An 18,992-nucleotide genomic window follows, 5' to 3' on the forward strand; every position below is an offset into this window, starting at 1 on the left:
ACTTTTCACTGAACCTCTCCAGGAGAATTCCGTCCTTGGGCTGATTGATCTCAAGGTGAGAGAAAACGCCTCACTCACATATATGTAACAACAGCACGTGTCCCACGAATGTGAAGCAGCCTTCCAATGTTTGCTTAAAAGTTCATCCCGTTTGGATTAAGTGCATCACAAGTTCGTACTATATGTACAAAAATAGTTGTGCACTGCAACAAATAAATCTCTCTTGGAGACAACAAAGAGTGGTGCAAATAATTGGCTAGGTTCAGTTGTCAGTGTCTCATTCGTCAGGATGAGTGGCGACAAGGACGTATTTTGGGCGCGGCATTGCGATCCCGAATCCTGCACATCCGATCCCATTGAAGCCGAGAATTCGTCGGGAAAGTTACCAGACTGGCTTTCAGGGGTTCTCTACAGAACTGGGCCAGGGGTTCAGAAGTTCGGGGAAGATCAATACCTCCATGCCTTTGACGGCATTGCCATTCTTCATGCTGTGGAGATCCGTAATGGTAAGGCGAAGTATCGCAACCGGGTCTTGGAATCCGATTCGTTCAAGAAGAACATGGAAGCTAATCGGATCAGTGTGACCGAATTTGGAACTTTTGCCACACCGGATCCGTGCATTACAATACTGGGAAAGTTTGCCAATCGGTTCTTAACCATTCCTAAAATTGAGGTAGGTCGTTGCTATTATCGCGATATTTGAGCAACTTTATAAACAACATTGAGGATCAATACATGAGATGGCATTTAAGGTATAGAAATTACCATGGCAAGAAATTTTTGGGAATTGTTGTTTATGAATAGTTAAGCTTGCGAAGTAAACGAAATTCAAGAAAACATGCGCCTTTTTTAAAAAAGAATTTGGGATATTTGTGGACATATAATTGAAACAAACGTAACAGTCATCTTGCATCGTGATCCAATCGAATTTTCAATAATTTTGTGAAATTGTGTTACAAAACTCACAAAATGTTATTTTTTTGCTGCAGTTCTGTCCCCCCACTAACATTTTGGCGTAACATCACAAAACTTTTAGCTTCAAAAAGACGGTAAATTGAAATGAGTGACAAATTAAACTTATGCATGGTGCAGGCTGGCTGGGCATGTTGGCTATAGTTTTGCTCAATAGGGGATGTCAAGAAAAGGAAATTCAAGGAAAAATGTGGTCCGGCACCCTGATTTTGGGCATTTCGGGGAGAGAGAACTAAGACAAACATCACAGTCAACTCGCACCATTTGCCCATTGAATTTTCAATAATCGAGTGATTTTGAGCGAGTTGTGTTACTAAACCCTACTAAATGAGCATGTTTGGTGTTAATCAGTGAACGTGCTATCATATTGGCTCAATATCACAATGCTAATTGCCTAGACAAGCATGTAAAATGGAAAAATGTCCAAATCCAAGGCATGCACAATGCGGTTTGGCTGGGCATGTTGTCTTTAATTTTACTCCATGGAATAGCGACAGTTGTCCATGAACGCGTTTACCTGACTAGCCCTATAGAACGACGTCAGCTGATTGTTTTTCGTTTAAATTTCATATTTACTAACTCATTTAAATGGATGTGCTTTGAAATGTTGGGGGATTTTCTCACTGATAACGATTTAAAGGTAAAATCCGCCTTTTTATAGTCAAGCAACTAAGAGGTGTAATTTTTGAAAAATATTAAAAATGTAGACAAAAAATGATCATACAAGCCTTTTTGCCTATAAAATACCTACGTTGACCAATACACGAAATAAAAAGGCCATTCGTTTGTAAAAAAATGGAGCATATGTTTGTAAAAACCCTGGTCCCATTCTTTCTTTGATGAAACGTTATCAAGCTGTGCCGACCTTTGTTTGTTAATTGTTAAATATCATCTGATCAAGGACAGTATGAAATCGAATTCAAGGGCTTACGGATTCTGACACCTCTCATTTATACATATGTTTTTAAGGTGTTTATTTGCGAGAATACATCTCATATGACACTACATGACTGTTGATTGATGATAATTGATGATGTAATTGCTCAAGATGTTGGTTCCAACGATTCCAACGGCTAATTTATATATTTTATCAATATTAAGATGATTAACAAATGCACAAATTTCACTTGGCAGCTCTCCCAAAGCTCTGTAAAAATGAGTTATAACATTTTGAGCGTTATCAGGCCAAAAAACCAATTTTGATTCCCTAATGTTGTCATATTCTTAGTGATAGCTGAATTTGCTAGTTTGATGCCAGCTTTTGTTCGGGCGAGACCTGGGATCGAACCCATGAAGCCGAGCTTGGTTGGCTAGTTATGCCTCTTTTCCATTTTGATTATTACAGAAGCATGCTCTAACCTTATCATAACAACTTTTATTACTTTTAGTAACACTGGCACATGACGCAGTTTCTATTTTGATACGCATCCTCCTCTAATTATCAAAACAAACGTGTAAAATGTACTCTGTCACATGCTAAGGCCTGAGCATTAGTAAACACGACATTTCGGGATTTCCTAGGATGCCACCGACAATGGAGCCGTCAATGTTTTCTTCCATGGTGACGAGCTCTTCGCTTCCACTGAAACCAACAAAATTCGTCGTGTGGACCCCGCAACACTCAAGACCATTAACGGTGCCACCCATCACTCCCAAATCCCCGGTTTGGTGGCCGTTCACCGGGCCACTGCTCATCCTCATTCCGATCCAGACGGCACTTTGTACAACTTTGGCAGTGGCATGTACCGGGGTAAACGGTTCCACAGCATCATCAAGTTCCCACCTCCACTTCATGGTGCTGAAGGTCAATACCAATCGTCTCACGACCAAGCCATCCGGGTGGCTGATGTTCCTGCTCGGCACAATTGGCACTTGCCCTATTTCCACAGCTTTGGCATGTCCGAAAACTATTTCATTCTCCCGGAGTCGCCCATGACCATGAACATGAGACGAGGCCTCTTTATGAACATGACCCAAACGCCTCCGGTGGATTTCTTTGATTGGGACCCGAATGGCACATCGACTTTCATTTTGATCCACCGAGATACGGGGAAGATTCATCCTGTCCGATATGATGCCCGTGCTTTTGCTTGCTTTCACCATATCAATGCTTTTGAAAAGAAAGGTCAGATCGTCGTGGATTTGTGCGTATCTGAAGGTGATTTGTACGGAAAGCTGTATATTGAGGCTTTGAAAAATGGAACAGCTAAAATCCCACCTTCTGATCCCATCCGGTTTGTTTTGCCCTTGGAGATCCCTGATGATGCTGGAGTTGAAACTAATCTGGTTACGTTGAATGATACGGCATGCCAAGCGTTTAAGGTATCGGAGAACCTAATGCGTGTGACTGAAGAGAGTCTGGCCAAGGATCATATGGAAATGCCAAGGATCAACTACGGGTGGAACACAAAACCCTACCGTTACTTCTATTCAGTTTATGTTGACATGGAAAAGCTGGATTTCTCCAGGCTCTACAAGGTATGTAGCAAGCTCATGATATTTCTAAGAATATAAAAAAATATAGATTATAAAAGTGTTTTTATATGAGGCCCGCAACAGAGCACAAAGACTGCGAAACTCCCACAAATAGAACCATATTTATTCTAATACATGGAGCAACCGAAATAAAAGAGAAATGATGAATAACACATTTTTCTAATTCTACGGTTCTCTATCCTATGCTTGCGAATAAAATTCCCCCTAAATTTGTTACGTAGGATCGTATCCGTCACGAAATTTGACTGATTTTGCCTCCCAAAAACATCTTGGACACTGGGCTGATCCGGAACGGTCGTCAAAAACTTGTCCAAATTGTGCTTAAAACGAAGCATTAGGTAGTCGGAGGTTAAAAAGTATTTATTGGTAATCTTTTCTAAAAAACGACAATAATATGACAAGTAATACCTCTCCTATCGCTAACCATATGTTCCGTATATTGGATGCCTGGGTTAGGACACATTGCAATCCTAATGTTCGGAGCCCTTCCCAATACCTCAGGAGGTTCATGCCTCCAATTTGTCTGGCAAAGCTACCCAGGAGGACCTTCTCAATCTTGCTCAACCCTGCTGAAGCAATTAACCAGAGGTCAGATTGGAGAGGCAGACTCCAAGGGGGGCTAAACAAAAAGACTTATATAATGTTTTCATTGTAAATGTACCTCGAGTTTTGAATGTCCGCATATTTGAAAAACTTTGGCTACTTTTATTTGGATTTGCTTCACGAATTTGCAATTGTAAAGAATCATTACACCTTGGCCATCCGACATTATTGCTTCTTGGGCAGAAACGAGGTTGGTTTTCCTGTCTTCGCCCATGAGATCAAAAGTCAAAGATAGGAGTTTTTCCCCTTTTAATGACATTTAACTTTTAACATTCAACTCCTGACTTCTCATTACTCCATTTAGAATGATGTGAATACCAAAACTTGTGTGGGAGCCTTTGCAGAAGATGATATTTGGGTATCCGAACCCGTTTTCGTTGGTCGTCCAGGCTCAGATGAAGAGGATGACGGTATCGTTTTGACTCTCCTAACCAAGAAAGATGACCTGACCTACGTAGGCCTTTTGGCCTTGGATGCCAAGACCTTCCAGGAGGTGGCTCGGTTCAATTTCAGAGCCAAAGGACCAGTCACACCCACTCTACACGGAACCTTTAATCCCAATCCTGGCTCTGTTTTTGCATAACAATATGTCAAGCTCTGAGATAATATGAAATGTCTCGCACGTCATCCTTCTTTCATATCCAGTAAATACACATGTTGTGGTTATATTTCAATGTGTCTGACATTGTGCTCTTGTCTTGCAATTTGAAGGCTGCATTGTTCCTCGTATAACTTGGAAGCAATAAAGTTTTGCCAAGTTCACCGGGTATCCCAAAATGAATATATCGAGTCTAGAAAGGCCCCGTAAAGGCCAATATTCGATGCAAGCATATTCTTCGAAAGCATCCGTTGGAGCTCATTTCTTCATGAGAGATGACTTCCATCCTTTCATAGTTGGAAGTTTGCCAACAAATTTGTGTGGGTGCATCCCTTGTGAACAAGAGGACCATTTTGTCATCTAAAGGAAAAGTTTGCAAATGACTCTGCATCTAAGCCCAAGATAGCCTTTAGTTCACCATGAAGTTCCTCAACATGTGTCTGACAAACCCAGAAAGATGGAACAATGAAGAAGTTGATAACTACGCTGAAAGCATTCATGGTGAGAGGTGTGATATTTCATCTGTCGGAGTGTATTTTAGAGGCCCCACCAATCAAGTCTTTGATGGAAACTTGATCTGATCTCACTTTCGAGAGCATTGAAAAAATTCAGCCTAAATCACGCACAGAACCATGGACTACCGAATGAGCAACAAAAAGCTTTTCCATTGTATTTTCAAAGGCTTTCTTTGCCAGGCCTGCAGGATTCAAATTAAGCACTTAAAAGAACTTTAGGGTCACATACAGGGTTTCAATTGCTGAATTTGCACATTGTCTCAAAGTAGTATTTGCAAGCAACAACGTGTTGGCCATTCAAAAGGCAACATATCAAATACGAGGTAAAACTATTTCTACGTTTAAGAGGTTTCAATAAAAGAGAGAGTCAAAATAAAGTAATAAAACATCATATTTTCAGATGCAGAAACCTGTTTCAATTCTTTAAACATTGTAACTGAAAAGAAAAATACTGCACTCAAATAAGACGGATAACAAAATCAATACCTAGAAAGGTTTAATAGATGAAAAGCGAAAAGAGTTAAAAATCATGATTGGACATTCAAATTGTGTCCATGAACTTTGAGTGGTCCATTTGTTTGATCCATACTCAATATTAAGGATTGCCAGCGTTGTAACACAAGAGTCAAAAGTTTAATCCTAATACTGACTGTCATTTCAATGATGGAGGATTCCATAAGAAAGGGTCAAAAGGCAAAAAGTTCATTCAAAATTTCGATTGATATTAAAAATTAGGTATGTTGTCTCTGCCTAGTGTTCATAAATTTAATTATGAAAAAATATAAGTTATTTTATAAGTCACTAGCAAAAAGGTTGTAATGTTGGCGCAGTGGTCTAGGGGTATAATTCGCGCGAGGTCCCGGGTTCAAATCCCGGCTGAGCCCAAGTATCATTTTGCCTGATTGGAGGTTGAGGAAACTAGTTCCCTCAAACCGAGTCAAGTAGTTGAAATATATCATGAGGTCGCCTTCCTCAAACATATTCTCATTTAGATGCCGAGACTCTGAAATGAGGCTCAACCTACAAGAATGGGTCTGCCGTTGACTAGCCCAAAAAATATTTGCAATAGAAACTGCACGCACTTCCGAGCAAATGCAACCTCTCCAGTCGGGCAAAATGATTATTTCAAGTCTGTTTCGATGCCCTTGGGTGATAATGCTTGCCAAGGCATGAAAAACTAAACAAACCAATACAGAATAGTTAAAATTTTATTATATTTGAAATACGGTGGACAATGGCGAAATAACATCTATTTAAACCAATCGAGTAGACCTTTTCTCCATTTGAAAGACTATACTCTCTTGCCTCTGCCTGAAACGAAACCAAGGATCAGTATTAGCTCAATCGCTTCTAATCCTTACTTTATCACATTAAATCACACAATGAAACACACAAATGATCAACAATTTCCAAGCTGACGCATGACACTGGTACTCACGAAATGCTTTGTTTCCCTCAGCTTCGTACAGTGTTTGGACACATCCTCTACCAGCGAATTTAACAAACGGGTAACGCGTTGTTGGTACTTTGTGGACACATAAATCAACGGATCTAAGGATCACTCAGATGTTGGTCGGGTCTTGTACGAACGATACGATTTTTTTGGGGGGGATATTGATTTTCACACTTGTGTAACATGCTTGAGGCTGGAGTTGGCTACGGGAGAAAATCCATGCTTCCGACAACACCCGCCATTGACAACGCACATTCGAATGAGATTTTGCCGGAACTTTTCGTCTTTGTAGCAATAGATCACGAAATTGAGCGAGGAATTCACGGTGACACTGAGATGGGAGAAACTCAAAACCACATCCATCCAAGCACCCCAATCGCTGTCCACATCCATCCCTGAAACATTGAATAGATGTGTTCATGTTGGTGTCATCAATTTCCGAAGCTTCCAACCTCTACCGTTCAAAGGGCCGGTTTCTTAAAAACTCGCACGTTTGAAATTACAACTTGGCATTCCATTCCATTCTGTGTGATCAAGGAATTATCAAACTAACATATGCTTGCACTTATTGAACCGTTAGACCTTTGCCATTGTTGCATTTACCAAAGAAATGATTTTTTCTTGGATTTATGTACTAATTAACAGTCCTTACTCTCTTACACAAAATGGAACATATAACCAGTTTAGTCACGCAACCTTTGATGAACTGGGAGGTCATTTGTTTGTTTGCTGGTAACAACAGCTCTTGTCAAACAGGGATTCATAGGTACTGATGGGAATTCCCAAACTATCAAGCAGTGCAAATTACCAATCTAAGCTGTTCGCAATTTCAGCTGTACCAATTTCAAACCAAACACCAATCTATTCAAAGACAAGGGTTGCAGAGGACCTACAACTGGTGACGTACTTAAGCGCCTTTACTTACTTCATGATATTTCATGAGTGGCTCTTGGTAAAGGGGAAATGATGTAAGCTGAAATTGATTCTCTGCGATACCTAAAAAGGTACTCTGTTGAGCTGGATTCATGTTAATTGTGAAGAATTTGGGGTCATACTGTTGACAATTATCAGTTCAATTTCGGGTTCAACTTTTGTGGACCAGAAGGTCATGATTATCAGGGTTTCTATCTTTGCACAAGCTGTGTCTAGTTAGTAGTGTTGTAACAAAACATATCAATTATGGAATCTGTCGTTTACAGCGCCTTTTTGTCGATAATTTGTTATGATAGCCCAGCTCATGAGAATTAAAAAGAAACCAAAATCATCGTACCAATGGTTTCAAGAAGAAAAAGACACATATTTTGGCCACAAACAGTTGAGGTCATATATAGCTTAACCAATACACTGCCATTTTAACAAAGCATTACTATTTATGTTTTAAGTACGTTCTCTTTTGTGTAAGTTGTACGTAAATGGAATGTTTGCCTGACCTAACAAATTGGTTGTCACCTTGAATTGAGATAATTTTGTCCAAAACTATATTTTCGATATTTAGTCACTCACAGTAACAAAGCATTGTTTGAGAGCTAAATAAGCATACATTATTGAATCATTGGGACCACAGAACAAAAAGTGGAACGTCGTTGTTTATTTGGAAATACTGAATCCTCCTATGACGAATCTCGATTGATTCCATCGGATTTCTTCCTAAAGATGGCTGTATAAAGTGCATGTCTTTTATGGCTGACTTGATTCATATGAGCATCATAGCCGTCTTATTTAATAAGATTAACAAAAAACTTTGGTTTACAAAACAACAATCAACAGAACACGTCTTGTTGAAACAGACAGGAACAGGAATCCAGGAGTCACTCAAACCCTCATTCTCCTCATTCTCCGCCATCCCTTGTTCTCTCCTCACTAGAGAGTTCTCACATTTTTTTTTTTGCGGACTTCCTTAACGCTACCGGGATTGGAATCCCAGCAGTTCAAGACGAGAAGATTATTCATTTTACTTGACTTTTATTTATATATATTATTTGATCGACCAACGAATTAGAATTGGCTGATCTGGCTAATCCTTGAATATAAGGTTGATCCGGAATTTTAGTCAAAAACTTGTCCAAGTCTGACTTAAATCCTGCTACTGGATTAACGCCTACATAAGCCCTACGAATATTAGAGCATTGCCTTGGATGGAGATGTGCTCATTGGGACGTGCTTCCTGTTGCCAAAAGGACACAAATTCCATGATAACAATAGTTGCCGGTTGATTAGGGCCTTTGAGCAGTGTATTCACTGCTTGATTCAGATTGATCGGAAATATAGTTTTATAAACTTTATTTTGAGACACTTCCTTTGCAATTCAGATGAGAACGACAATGGTGCACCTTAAATGAATGTAAAGTTGAGTAACTGACCACTTATTATGTGCTACTGATAAACCTGATTTGATTATGAATTGCCAAAATTATTGACTGAAACTGAACAGCTGGAAGACTAGTGTCTCTGAATCAGATATTATTGATACAGCCCACTCCCATTCTTAAGCTATATCCAGACCAATAGATATTTGTTTCGTTTCATTGCCAATGAATAATCGAAATTATGGGTCATAAAAATGCAATTGAAGACCTTATTTCTTGAATTGAACATTGTTCTGAATGCACGATGAGGAATGCTATTCAACACCGCTTACATATTATCTCATGGTAATATTTTGCCACACTGTCACGCCAAATGGGGCCCATCAACAAATGGTCAGGTTGACTTCTTGTCCTAAAGTCTTGTCTGGCCAAATTGGAGAGTAAAAGTCAAGACGATTTTTGGCCAAAGCTTTAAATATCTCATCAAGTTCAAATACCATAGTAAATTGAGTTCTAACGTGAAAAAAGACCATAAGGAAGGTCTTAACCAACAAAGAGCCATGATCTTAAAGATTCACTTTGATAGTTTTGGACGCAAAAGTAAAATATTCGCAAAGCTGAAAGAACGCACTGATTCAGGATTTCCAAAATTGGCACTTTTGATGGTTTGGATTAGACCATATTTTGTCATGAAGGGTGTGGTTTTTGATTGGCTATTCATACAGTTCCTTTTCAATCAGCCCAATACGAAAAAGACTACATTTACACCAAACAATCTATAGAACTTATGCTTTAAGAAGAAGAAAAATATGTCCCAATTTGGCTTACCTGAAATCAGCTAAATCTGCTCCAAACAGTTTGCAAACTGATCAAGCGGAGCTGAAATTGCTGATTGCAGCAATCTGTCATTGAAACTGCAGATTGGTCCCATCAGTATTCATAGGTCCTCCTTTTAGTTCAATGGGCGAGGGTGAGGCAATATATGAACCTTGAAACTGGCATTTTTGTCGATCTCTGATTTTTGAGAAACCACACGTAAGAAAGAGTCTTTGTACTAAGTACTTGCTTTGTGATCGATTCAGGCTTCCCATAGGTCTCAGATTGAAAGGTTAATCTTAGGACCTTACAAAATCAGCCATCAATCTCTGTTCCTGGCATATCCCTTATTTCGTCAATCTTGTTCTTATAACAGATGTATTTATGTGACCTCGGGATCGAAAAAAATCCCAAGGATCAAAGATCAGATGATTAGAAAGTAGACACGAATCAAGCGACCTCCTTGGTTGACCAATAGTGGGTCTTCTTGAGTTTCGTTCGTTAGTCAGTGATGCACCAGTTATTGCTCTATACGTATGATTCCATTCATGTCAATCGGAGCCAAGCCCACGACTTTCAGACGGACTGACCATTATTTTATTCCGATTCCCGTCAAATATCAGGCTTTTTCCTCAAATCGAATTGTTAGTGCAGGATGTCAACGGTTCTTTAATGAAGAGGTCCAATTTCATGGGGAAGCTTTTCGAAGGACAAAGGCTATGTTGCGAAAAAAGTCTAGAAGAGCGATTTAAAGGGAGCACTTGTAACAAGACTCTTTTTGTCTAAATGGTCTTGGAAAGCGTGAGTGCAAGGCACTTGTGCCTCATTAGAAATCCAAAGAGCTTTTCATTTCTAGACTTGGAAGTCATTTACACGGAATTGCAACGGCTAACAGAGAGATGCAAGTCGTGATCATGACCTCTTGGTAGATCATAAAACGATATTGGTGCCAATGAGGATCATCATGAGCATGGGGTTCTGTACTTAAGAAATGTTAAGTAAAACAATACGTGGCCCTTTTGGAAGAACAACTAACTTTGAATTCAATTTCTAATGGCAATATGCGTTCTAGAAAATCCACCAATTGATGGGGGCTATAACTGAATCAAAATATAAATATTTGTCGCTCTGAACTCGCTGACAAATTAATGTCTGAATTGCTCTTTGAAATTGATGCGCCATTATATTTTGACTCTACCCCATCCTAGCTTCCTTGTCAATGAGCTTGAAAGCCAAAAAGTAACACTGGATAAGGATTCATTTTTCGTCACAATGTTTTGTAAAAACGCTCCAAATTACTTTTTACCAAAAAGTTTCACTCTTGAGTTATTCTTTCCAAATTGAACAACAACACAACGTTTCTTCTCAAAATGCACAAAGTCAAGAGATGAATTCTCGGACATGACATAATTTTTTAAGTTCATGCACGAAGGGCCACTTAATTGAAACATATATTTTTACTTTTTCCCCTAGTCTGCTCTCAGACGTTCAATTACAATTTTCATGATGAAAAAGTTGTGGATTGCTTCAGTTTTGAAAATTGGACAGTTGTTACAAAATGTGGTCAAAGCGAAAGACATGGTGTGTCAAAAGGTCTTTTAATAAACATGATCAATCATTTTTATCATACCTAATTGAATACTGATAGTGAAAATAACGCTGTTTCGGGTATCATACATGTTCTTGTTCGTGTGCCAATTCTTACAACACTCCCGACTGATGCTCCAATACCTCCATCAAATAGCAGGTCCAAAGATGTTTTTCTAAGAACATTGAGGATATGAGAGAGCTCTCGTATTGGGAGAGGATAGAAAGATGGGGATTGTGCAGTATTCAGAGAAGGTACGAAAGGTATCTAAATATTGTACGTTTTCAAAAGCATTCATGAGCTTTGTCCCAACCCAGGATTTAGGGTCAATGCTAGTGACCGTAGAGGCTTAATGTGCGTTTTGAGAGCACCTTCAAGCCCTGGAGAATCCAGGCTAGTTAAAACAATGAAGTCCAACTCTCTTCTTTCTCGGGCTCCTTCATTGTTCAANTCAAGCCCTGGAGAATCCAGGCTAGTTAAAACAATGAAGTCCAACTCTCTTCTTTCTCGGGCTCCTTCATTGTTCAATTTGCTGCCCTCAAATATTCATAGGACTTATGTAGGCGTTGATCCAATAGCAGGATTTAAGTCAGACTTGGATAAGTTTTTGACTAAAATTCCGGATCAACCTTGTATTCAAGGATTAGCCAGATCAGCCAATTCTAATTCGTTGGTCGATCAAATAATATATATAAATAAAAGTCAAGTAAAATAAATAATCTTCTCGTCTTGAACTGCTGGGATTCCAATCCCGGTAGCGGTAAGGAAGTCCGCAAAAAAAAATATGACAATAGAGAAGAGTAAAGCTTTGGGATTTTTTACTAGTACGCCCTCTGGTTCTACAAGGAAGAAAGTGTCACCATTTTTCTTATTGATGACAAAATGTTGGTACCTTTTTTTCGTATTCTCTGCATATTTTTGTCACTTGGCATGTATGTTATTTTCATCACATGAATGTTGGACTGAATTGGTCTAAAGTAATTGTCGACCAATTTCCTAAGATGGCGGAAATTTTTGTCAATGAAAATTTGGATGCACTGGATATGCTAAAATCGTGGTAGTTCTTCCCACGATTGTGGCGCAGCCTGACTAGCTGACACGACTGAAATCCGATCTGGTATTTTACAAGTCTCTATAATGAGCGAATTCCACTTCGGTTTTAATCACACAATCTGAATCTAATCTCATCTCTTGCTTTGTCTGAAAATACACACGCTACAGTTGTTTGTTAATTCGACAGCTTAATCGATCAGGTCTACCAAAAACTGAAGGGTTTTCTCGAAGCTCTGCTTTGGTTAGCGTGGAGCACTCTCCAAATATGGAAAATGGCAGTCTACCATCAGTTTAATTGCAAGACTCAGAAGGCTTCCTCGTTATATCTTGGGAAAATGGGTAGATCTCATAAAAAGGAGCCTCATCTTGCGGTATCCTAATGCCCTTTTTATGGCCTTTCGATCGGCGCAAGCCTTTAATATTTCAAAGCGCCGCCATTTCGTTTAATTGAGGGCTTTAACGGCGGTTGGAACAGCCAAGTTTTGGGTGAACAAAAGGATTAAAGCAACGCTCGTTTAATTATCAAAAATGTTTCCGAACTACTTTCACTTACCAACATAGCTCATATAAACTTCATAGCAATTGACGAAGAATTTGAACGAATGACATACGATAAAAACCAAGATGATGCCAACTAAAACTGCCGCCACGTCAAAATCCCTGGAACAAATAACACTGAGTTGAATTCAAACAAAGTATTCTCATTGGCAAGTCTACTTACCTCCTTTGTTTGGAACTCATGGTCAAAAGACGTTGGGTTCGCGTGCGAATCGCGATATATATTCGTGTATTAAGAAATGTTAACACCACCAATGGAATGATCCCGCCAATCAATAGCATCGTTACCATGGTAATCTGTGGAATGTTGAAAAAATGTGTCATATCAAACGACAAAGACGAGTCACTCTTGGCTGTCTGGTATTGGAGACGAAAGTACGAATTTCAATAGGAAATACCAATGTCATTCGATTCCGACCAAAATAGCTCTTAAAGTTGCCGGGATTGCTTTAATTTTGATAAAGACTACTGTAGAGTAGAATCAGTGATTTTGGGGTATGATTCGCGCTGTGGGTTCACCTTTGGCGAGCTTTTTCTTTCTTTCTTTTCATTCGGTTTGAAGAGGAGAGAGTGAGGGCTTGGCCAAGCCTCTCTTTAAACGGCATGAAAGATTGAAGGGTATGATCATTTGGATATTTGAAGAAAAAAACGAATTTGATAAAAACTGACGAGAGAAAAATTGCGCCTTTTGTGAATGCTGCTTTCTTTTGAGATAACTTATTTCTAATGTCTGTTTTGACCGAAATATGAATGACGTAAAATTATTATCCGTACTTTGGTTTTGTTAAATTAGATAAAGAGCTATAAACCGAGCATGATCTAGATTGAGCACTACATCTTTGTTGGATTAAACTCTCAAAAGTCGAAACCATCTGAACCGACCATATCAGATCAATGTTGGTTTTTATTTATTTCAAACAAACGCATTCATTTTCAGAATCTGGAACAATCCATGTAATCATAATTGAATATAAACATTCCGGATCGAGGTATGGAAAAATCACTAACCTGTGAATAAACCAGGTCACTTCTGAGTTCGGTGGTTGATGCCATGGCATATGTGACATTGATTGTGTCGGATTGGTTTTTGTTCTCATCCCAGACGCGTTGGACCTGTTAAGATACGTAAAACTGTTATAGAGATCCTTTCAGAGTTCAAATATCACGCATGCTTTGGGGAAAAAAGATACGCATTTTGAAACGAATGAAATGAGAGAGACGTAGACAACATGCCATGTTTTTCAAAGTGAAAGCAGGGATTGGCAATCCATCATGAGTTATCAATTCAAAGGCATTGAATAGAGCGCAATTTCCATGATTGACGGATGAATCAAACTTTTTAGCTATCCATAAGCCGTTCGAACAAAATCCTTCTTAAGAAGAGCAGAAATTGCTTTATTAACCTTGGAATCTCCAATCACATCTCGTATTTCCGATTAAACATTAGAAAATACCGTTTGCGCACTCCTTCTAGCTTTGATAGTCACATCACGGAAAAAAATAATTAATGTTGGAAGTTTGCGATGTAAAGTATTGATTTCTAAATCAAAATTGTTTATTGCAAACTTTTCAAGGTCTCCCAAAACACGCTTAAAAATAACAACAATAGTCATGGGCGACGACTCTTTTTTCTATTTCGTCATCAAAATTCATTTGCCAAATCTTGCCTTGGCCTTCAACCAAAAGCTCAGAGCCAAATAGCAGCCCTGGTCATGGCGCTCGATAAAGTTTGCGAGCCAGTTTGATCTCATGAGTGCTAATTACGGTACGCTCCAGACCGATCCTATCTCCGAAATTAGAGTGTTTTGTGCCCAATGGTCCCATAATATGTGTCACTTGGTCCAGCCCTACGAACTAGTTGCAAGGCAAGGCCTCTGTTGCAAGTCGAATTGGAACTCGTAAAATTTGATTCTCAGCCAGATTGGAGCTCTGCGTTCAGCAAATTAAGGATGTCTATACGAAGAGGATTGGACACGACAAAGCTAGGCCGCACCATCAGTTTGTAAAAAATCTTATGATTTTGGACTATTTTGGTTTTCTTCAATTAAAATGACGTACAATAAATGGCAGCATCAATAATTGTAAACCAAATCTGAAATTGAGTTTTATGTAAATTTAACTTTAACCATGATTATCTCCAAGGGCTTTTAGAGATATGGACGGAGACGAACATTCCGTACATCCAAGATTATTCTTGTAATTCAAGATTTAGTAGGCATACGTTACAAGAGACTTGGGCTTTATTGCACAATCAAAGTCTATATTTTAATCAACATTTTTTGAAAGGGGACAATGGTTTCTCTGACCAAAAGTTGGCCCATTTGGCCCAAACACCCTGTTCAATAACAATTAGATATATGTCCAAATCGCACCAATATTGTTCATTGAAATTGATTCAGCCAAGACTGTTTACCTAAATAAATCCAATCCGATCCAATCCAATCCAAGACGTGGATGAAAACCAAATAATCAAGACTGTTGCAAATCAGGCAACCTTTTTGAATTCCTTATGTGCTTGGAGAAAAGTGTAGAAAGTTATATTTCTTTCCCATCAGAGGTTGCAAATCATCTGGCTAGTGAACCAAACAATTGCCTCATCCCTCAATAATTCCAAAATGTTGTGCTGTGTCTTTTATTAACACAGTTCTCAGCCTGAGAATGTGGCTAGCATATAAAGGTTTCCATGAGAATCAAACCAAGCACCTCTCCCATTCCCAAAATTGCAATAACCATTACCACCAAGGCACAAAATTCAACGTTAAAAATAGCCAGAACTGAGGTGGGAAGCAAGTTCTGCCATAAAGGGAATGAGCCTTGAACAAAATTTGAAAGTGGCCTAGTTCTGTCCATGTCCCCATCTTATGGTAAATGTACATATCTGGACTCACTAGCAACCTTCTCACTCACCCGATGTTCGTAAGTGGTCTCAAACTCCAAGAAACGACAGATGTTGATGGCCACGGAGAAGACGATCAGTCCAATGATAGAAAGAGTGCCTGTGCAGTCGGATGGGGTTCTAAGCGGGTGGCACACTGAGACATAGCGTTCAATTGCCACCGCTAAGGTGCAATAAATTGACCCTAAAATTGGAACAAAGAGGAACGCGTTCATTTTGAGTTTGAGTTTTGAGGGTAAAATTGAACCACACATTCTTTGTGTTTCTATAGGACTATGCGTGTGGACCACGACGATCTAATTTGAATTCCTGCCTGGAGAGGAGCATGAATGTGAAGTCTGGGGGAAAATTTCCATATTCTTTATCGTTAGCGTGGTTATCTCACCGGCTGTTTATAATACATGAGTGGACCAAGGACTCCTCGGACCAAAGACAGAAATACAATATCAACAGCCTCAACAAGGTTCAGTCAGAATCTAGTATGTTGGATGAAAAAGATATGCCCTATTGATGAATAAAGCCAACCCTGCGCTCTAGTCAAAACTTGACAGCTGAAAATCAAACTACGGTAGATATTTTTTACTCACAAAAAATTGAAGTCAGGAAAGGTTGCTCCAGTTTGCTTTGACATCTAGGCGTCCTCTCCAATGCCAAAGTCGTCCTCTGTTTACTACCAACCAGATGTCATTTCCCAAAGTTTGTCCCAAAGTTGCCATGCTACGTAAAGTTGAACCCAATCACCCACTTTGGACCCGCACCCATCATCAAAGAGTTTAAGTTCGCGAGAACATGGTTAGAGGAACTTTTTAAATCTAAGGTTGATCCACTGTGCCGGACTTAGAAGCTGTTTCGGAATTACTCACTGCAATTAGCACCAGCCAACAGGTTTGAGATAAACAATATAATTATTATTGCTTTGAAGATCCTGGCTTAATACCTCGTTGAGATCAAATTGGTAAAATTCAATTTTAAGATCTTTTGGATCCGCGAACCAAACATTTTGGCATGGTCACAAAATAAGTGTGTTTACGGCACATTTCAACACCAGATATTTGTTTTCTATTTCATGGTCGAAAAAAATCAGATTATGGCCAAAGGTACCCTGAACGACCTTAATGTCAACATGTTGCCGAGTTTGTCTTTTTCATCAAGTTCACCTTTAAGTTTTCTAATCTCGCGGGAATTTTGCCCATGAGAAGTGTGAAAGGTGCTCCCCAAGAGAAAGGACCAAGAAAGATTCAACAATCTTAACACTTAAGCGAAAATTTGTATGGTTAAATTTGCATAAGTATTCAACCCCACTTCTGGTTAAACGAACCTTTTCCTCGACGTCTGTTTTGAGAGCGTTCCATGTCAAACTGGCTTGCCCAGGCATGGCTTAAGAAAACACTACACCATGAACGCCTTGACTTTGATCGAGGACCCTTTTTGTCCTGAAGTACACTCAAATAATCCTTATGTTCTTTCGTTCAAAAAAAAAACACGATTGATTGTCCATGCCTTACTTTTATCTGGCTCACTGGCTCTAATCTTGTGCTCATATCAAGTAGAGGTCTTTGCAATGTTTATCTTACTTAATCTCAAGCTTCTAAGGGCCATTACTTTAAGTCTTGATCATTCAAAGGTTCAAAGTGTTGATCTTAAATTAAGTATGCAAATTTCTGAATTAAACTAGACAAGTAGTTGTTGGTTTAGAGATTGCCCTTTGGAATCATATGGAACATGGACTTGATTTCCTAATCCGAATTGTATTTGTACTTGCACACCAAGTCTTCAACCATTTGTACTTTTGCAAAGTTCGTCCAGCTTTGAGGGCATTGGTCCGTTCAAGGAACTGGAAAATGATGGCCACATTGTCAGATGTAAGAAAGAGACAAATAAGGTGCTGCTTTACAGTTGATTTAGCATTACGAGAATTGAAAATACAGGGCTGTTCGGAAAAAATCTTTCAATGTTCCTTTTATGAATCTGGAATTGCTGCAGGCAAATCAAATAGTTAGCGAATGTAAACGAAAGAATATGCTAAGGTATAGCTCTGTAATTTGGACTCATTTTAACTAAAGAGCAAATGGCCAAGTGACGGTATGGTGTGTTTGGCGTCAGATTTTCTTTCGTTATCCAAAGGTTTGTTCTCATGGATCTAACACTTTTACTCTTATCAACGCTACAGAAACTAAACTTTTGCACAATGGAAATTACGTAATTCAAGGCTGCTTTGGGTTTCCCCTCACTCAAAGATTTTCCTGATTATGTTCAATCAACAGTTTTCATCACGAGGGGCTATTGGCAAACCTACAACCGCCACATCAAAATTGATCCAATTTTAGCCAAATGAAGAACGGTAACCCTGCAAAGTTTTGGCAGACTCAAGAAAACTCCAAGAATACACGATTTTCGTCCTTGGCCCGGTCTATTCTCAAGGGATTCGCCGGTCTTGCTCATAGCTCTCCACTTTTGAATGATTGGAGGATTTGCAGCCAAAGTCTCACCCACCTCCTGGCTTCAGCATGCCCATAGCCTTGTCTCTGGCCTCAAGATTGCACTCACGTGGTATTTTCAGACATCAACTTTTCCCCTTGAATTATGTTATCGGAGGGATGCTAATCTCCTTGAGACCAAAATTGGATTCTCTTTGATATCGCACTAGGTTTTTCAATAGTCCTATGGAATGAAAATTTGACTCAATAATATTAGAAGATCTTTGAAGATTCTGTATTTGAAGGCTCTCCATTCATGAGTGGCTCGAAAATGCGTTTTGGGTCACTTGTGAGCATGAAATAGGTTTCCACAAAGAATGTTTCGAGTAAGAATGTTATCTTGAACACCTGTTTCATAAAAAAAAACTTTGTGGTTTTGATGGCCTTTACTTTTTACCCAAACGGAAAAGAAACCAGACCTAGGGTGTGTTTTGCTTTCACAACGCCCCGCAAAGTACAGCACACTAGAAGAAAGATTCCAACTACTACTAGAGATTCCTTACTTTGCTGAAAACAGCTTGCTTGTTTTCTATTTTTTGGAAAGGGTTGACAACAACAGACTAAGAAAGTATGAAAAGTTGGCTAACATCTGCAAATATTTTATGATCATGCCAACCATTACAACCAATAACTGATGATACTGATGATGAAGCCGGGATAC

At 39.1% G+C, this 18,992-nt stretch overlaps 2 protein-coding genes across 2 annotated transcripts in view; one reads left to right on the top strand and one right to left on the bottom strand.

Annotated features, from left to right (window-relative positions):
- Window positions 1–104: 104 nt before the first annotated feature.
- On the top strand, window positions 105–4,833 carry LOC131881659 (beta,beta-carotene 15,15'-dioxygenase-like). The gene is made up of 3 exons (XM_059228586.1): window positions 105–673; window positions 2,494–3,450; window positions 4,376–4,833. The coding sequence occupies exons 1-3, from the start codon at window positions 290–292 to the stop codon at window positions 4,652–4,654; spliced, it is 1,620 nt and encodes a 539-aa protein (XP_059084569.1). The 5' UTR covers window positions 105–289; the 3' UTR covers window positions 4,655–4,833.
- A 1,541-nt stretch (window positions 4,834–6,374) lies between these two features.
- The window catches only part of LOC131881660 (FMRFamide receptor-like), a gene marked incomplete in the record, with an annotated part of 56,719 nt that continues 44,101 nt past the window's right edge, over window positions 6,375–18,992 (bottom strand). The window contains 5 exon segments of the mRNA XM_059228587.1: window positions 6,375–6,495; window positions 6,623–7,032; window positions 12,954–13,060; window positions 13,122–13,255; window positions 13,967–14,047. Coding sequence (XP_059084570.1) covers window positions 6,806–7,032; window positions 12,954–13,060; window positions 13,122–13,255; window positions 13,967–14,047 — 549 coding nt within the window.

Source organism: Tigriopus californicus, chromosome 6 (assembly GCF_007210705.1).
Source record: "Tigriopus californicus strain San Diego chromosome 6, Tcal_SD_v2.1, whole genome shotgun sequence".
NCBI lineage: Eukaryota > Metazoa > Arthropoda > Copepoda > Harpacticoida > Harpacticidae > Tigriopus > Tigriopus californicus.

Coding starts and splice junctions, on each gene's coding strand:
- LOC131881659 (XM_059228586.1), top strand. CDS start 290: ATGAGTGGCGACAAGGACGTATTTTGGGCGCGGCATTGCGATCCCGAA. Junction 674..2,493: donor TAACCATTCCTAAAATTGAG/GTAGGTCGTTGC, acceptor GGGATTTCCTAG/GATGCCACCGACAATGGAGC. Junction 3,451..4,375: donor ATTTCTCCAGGCTCTACAAG/GTATGTAGCAAG, acceptor TACTCCATTTAG/AATGATGTGAATACCAAAAC.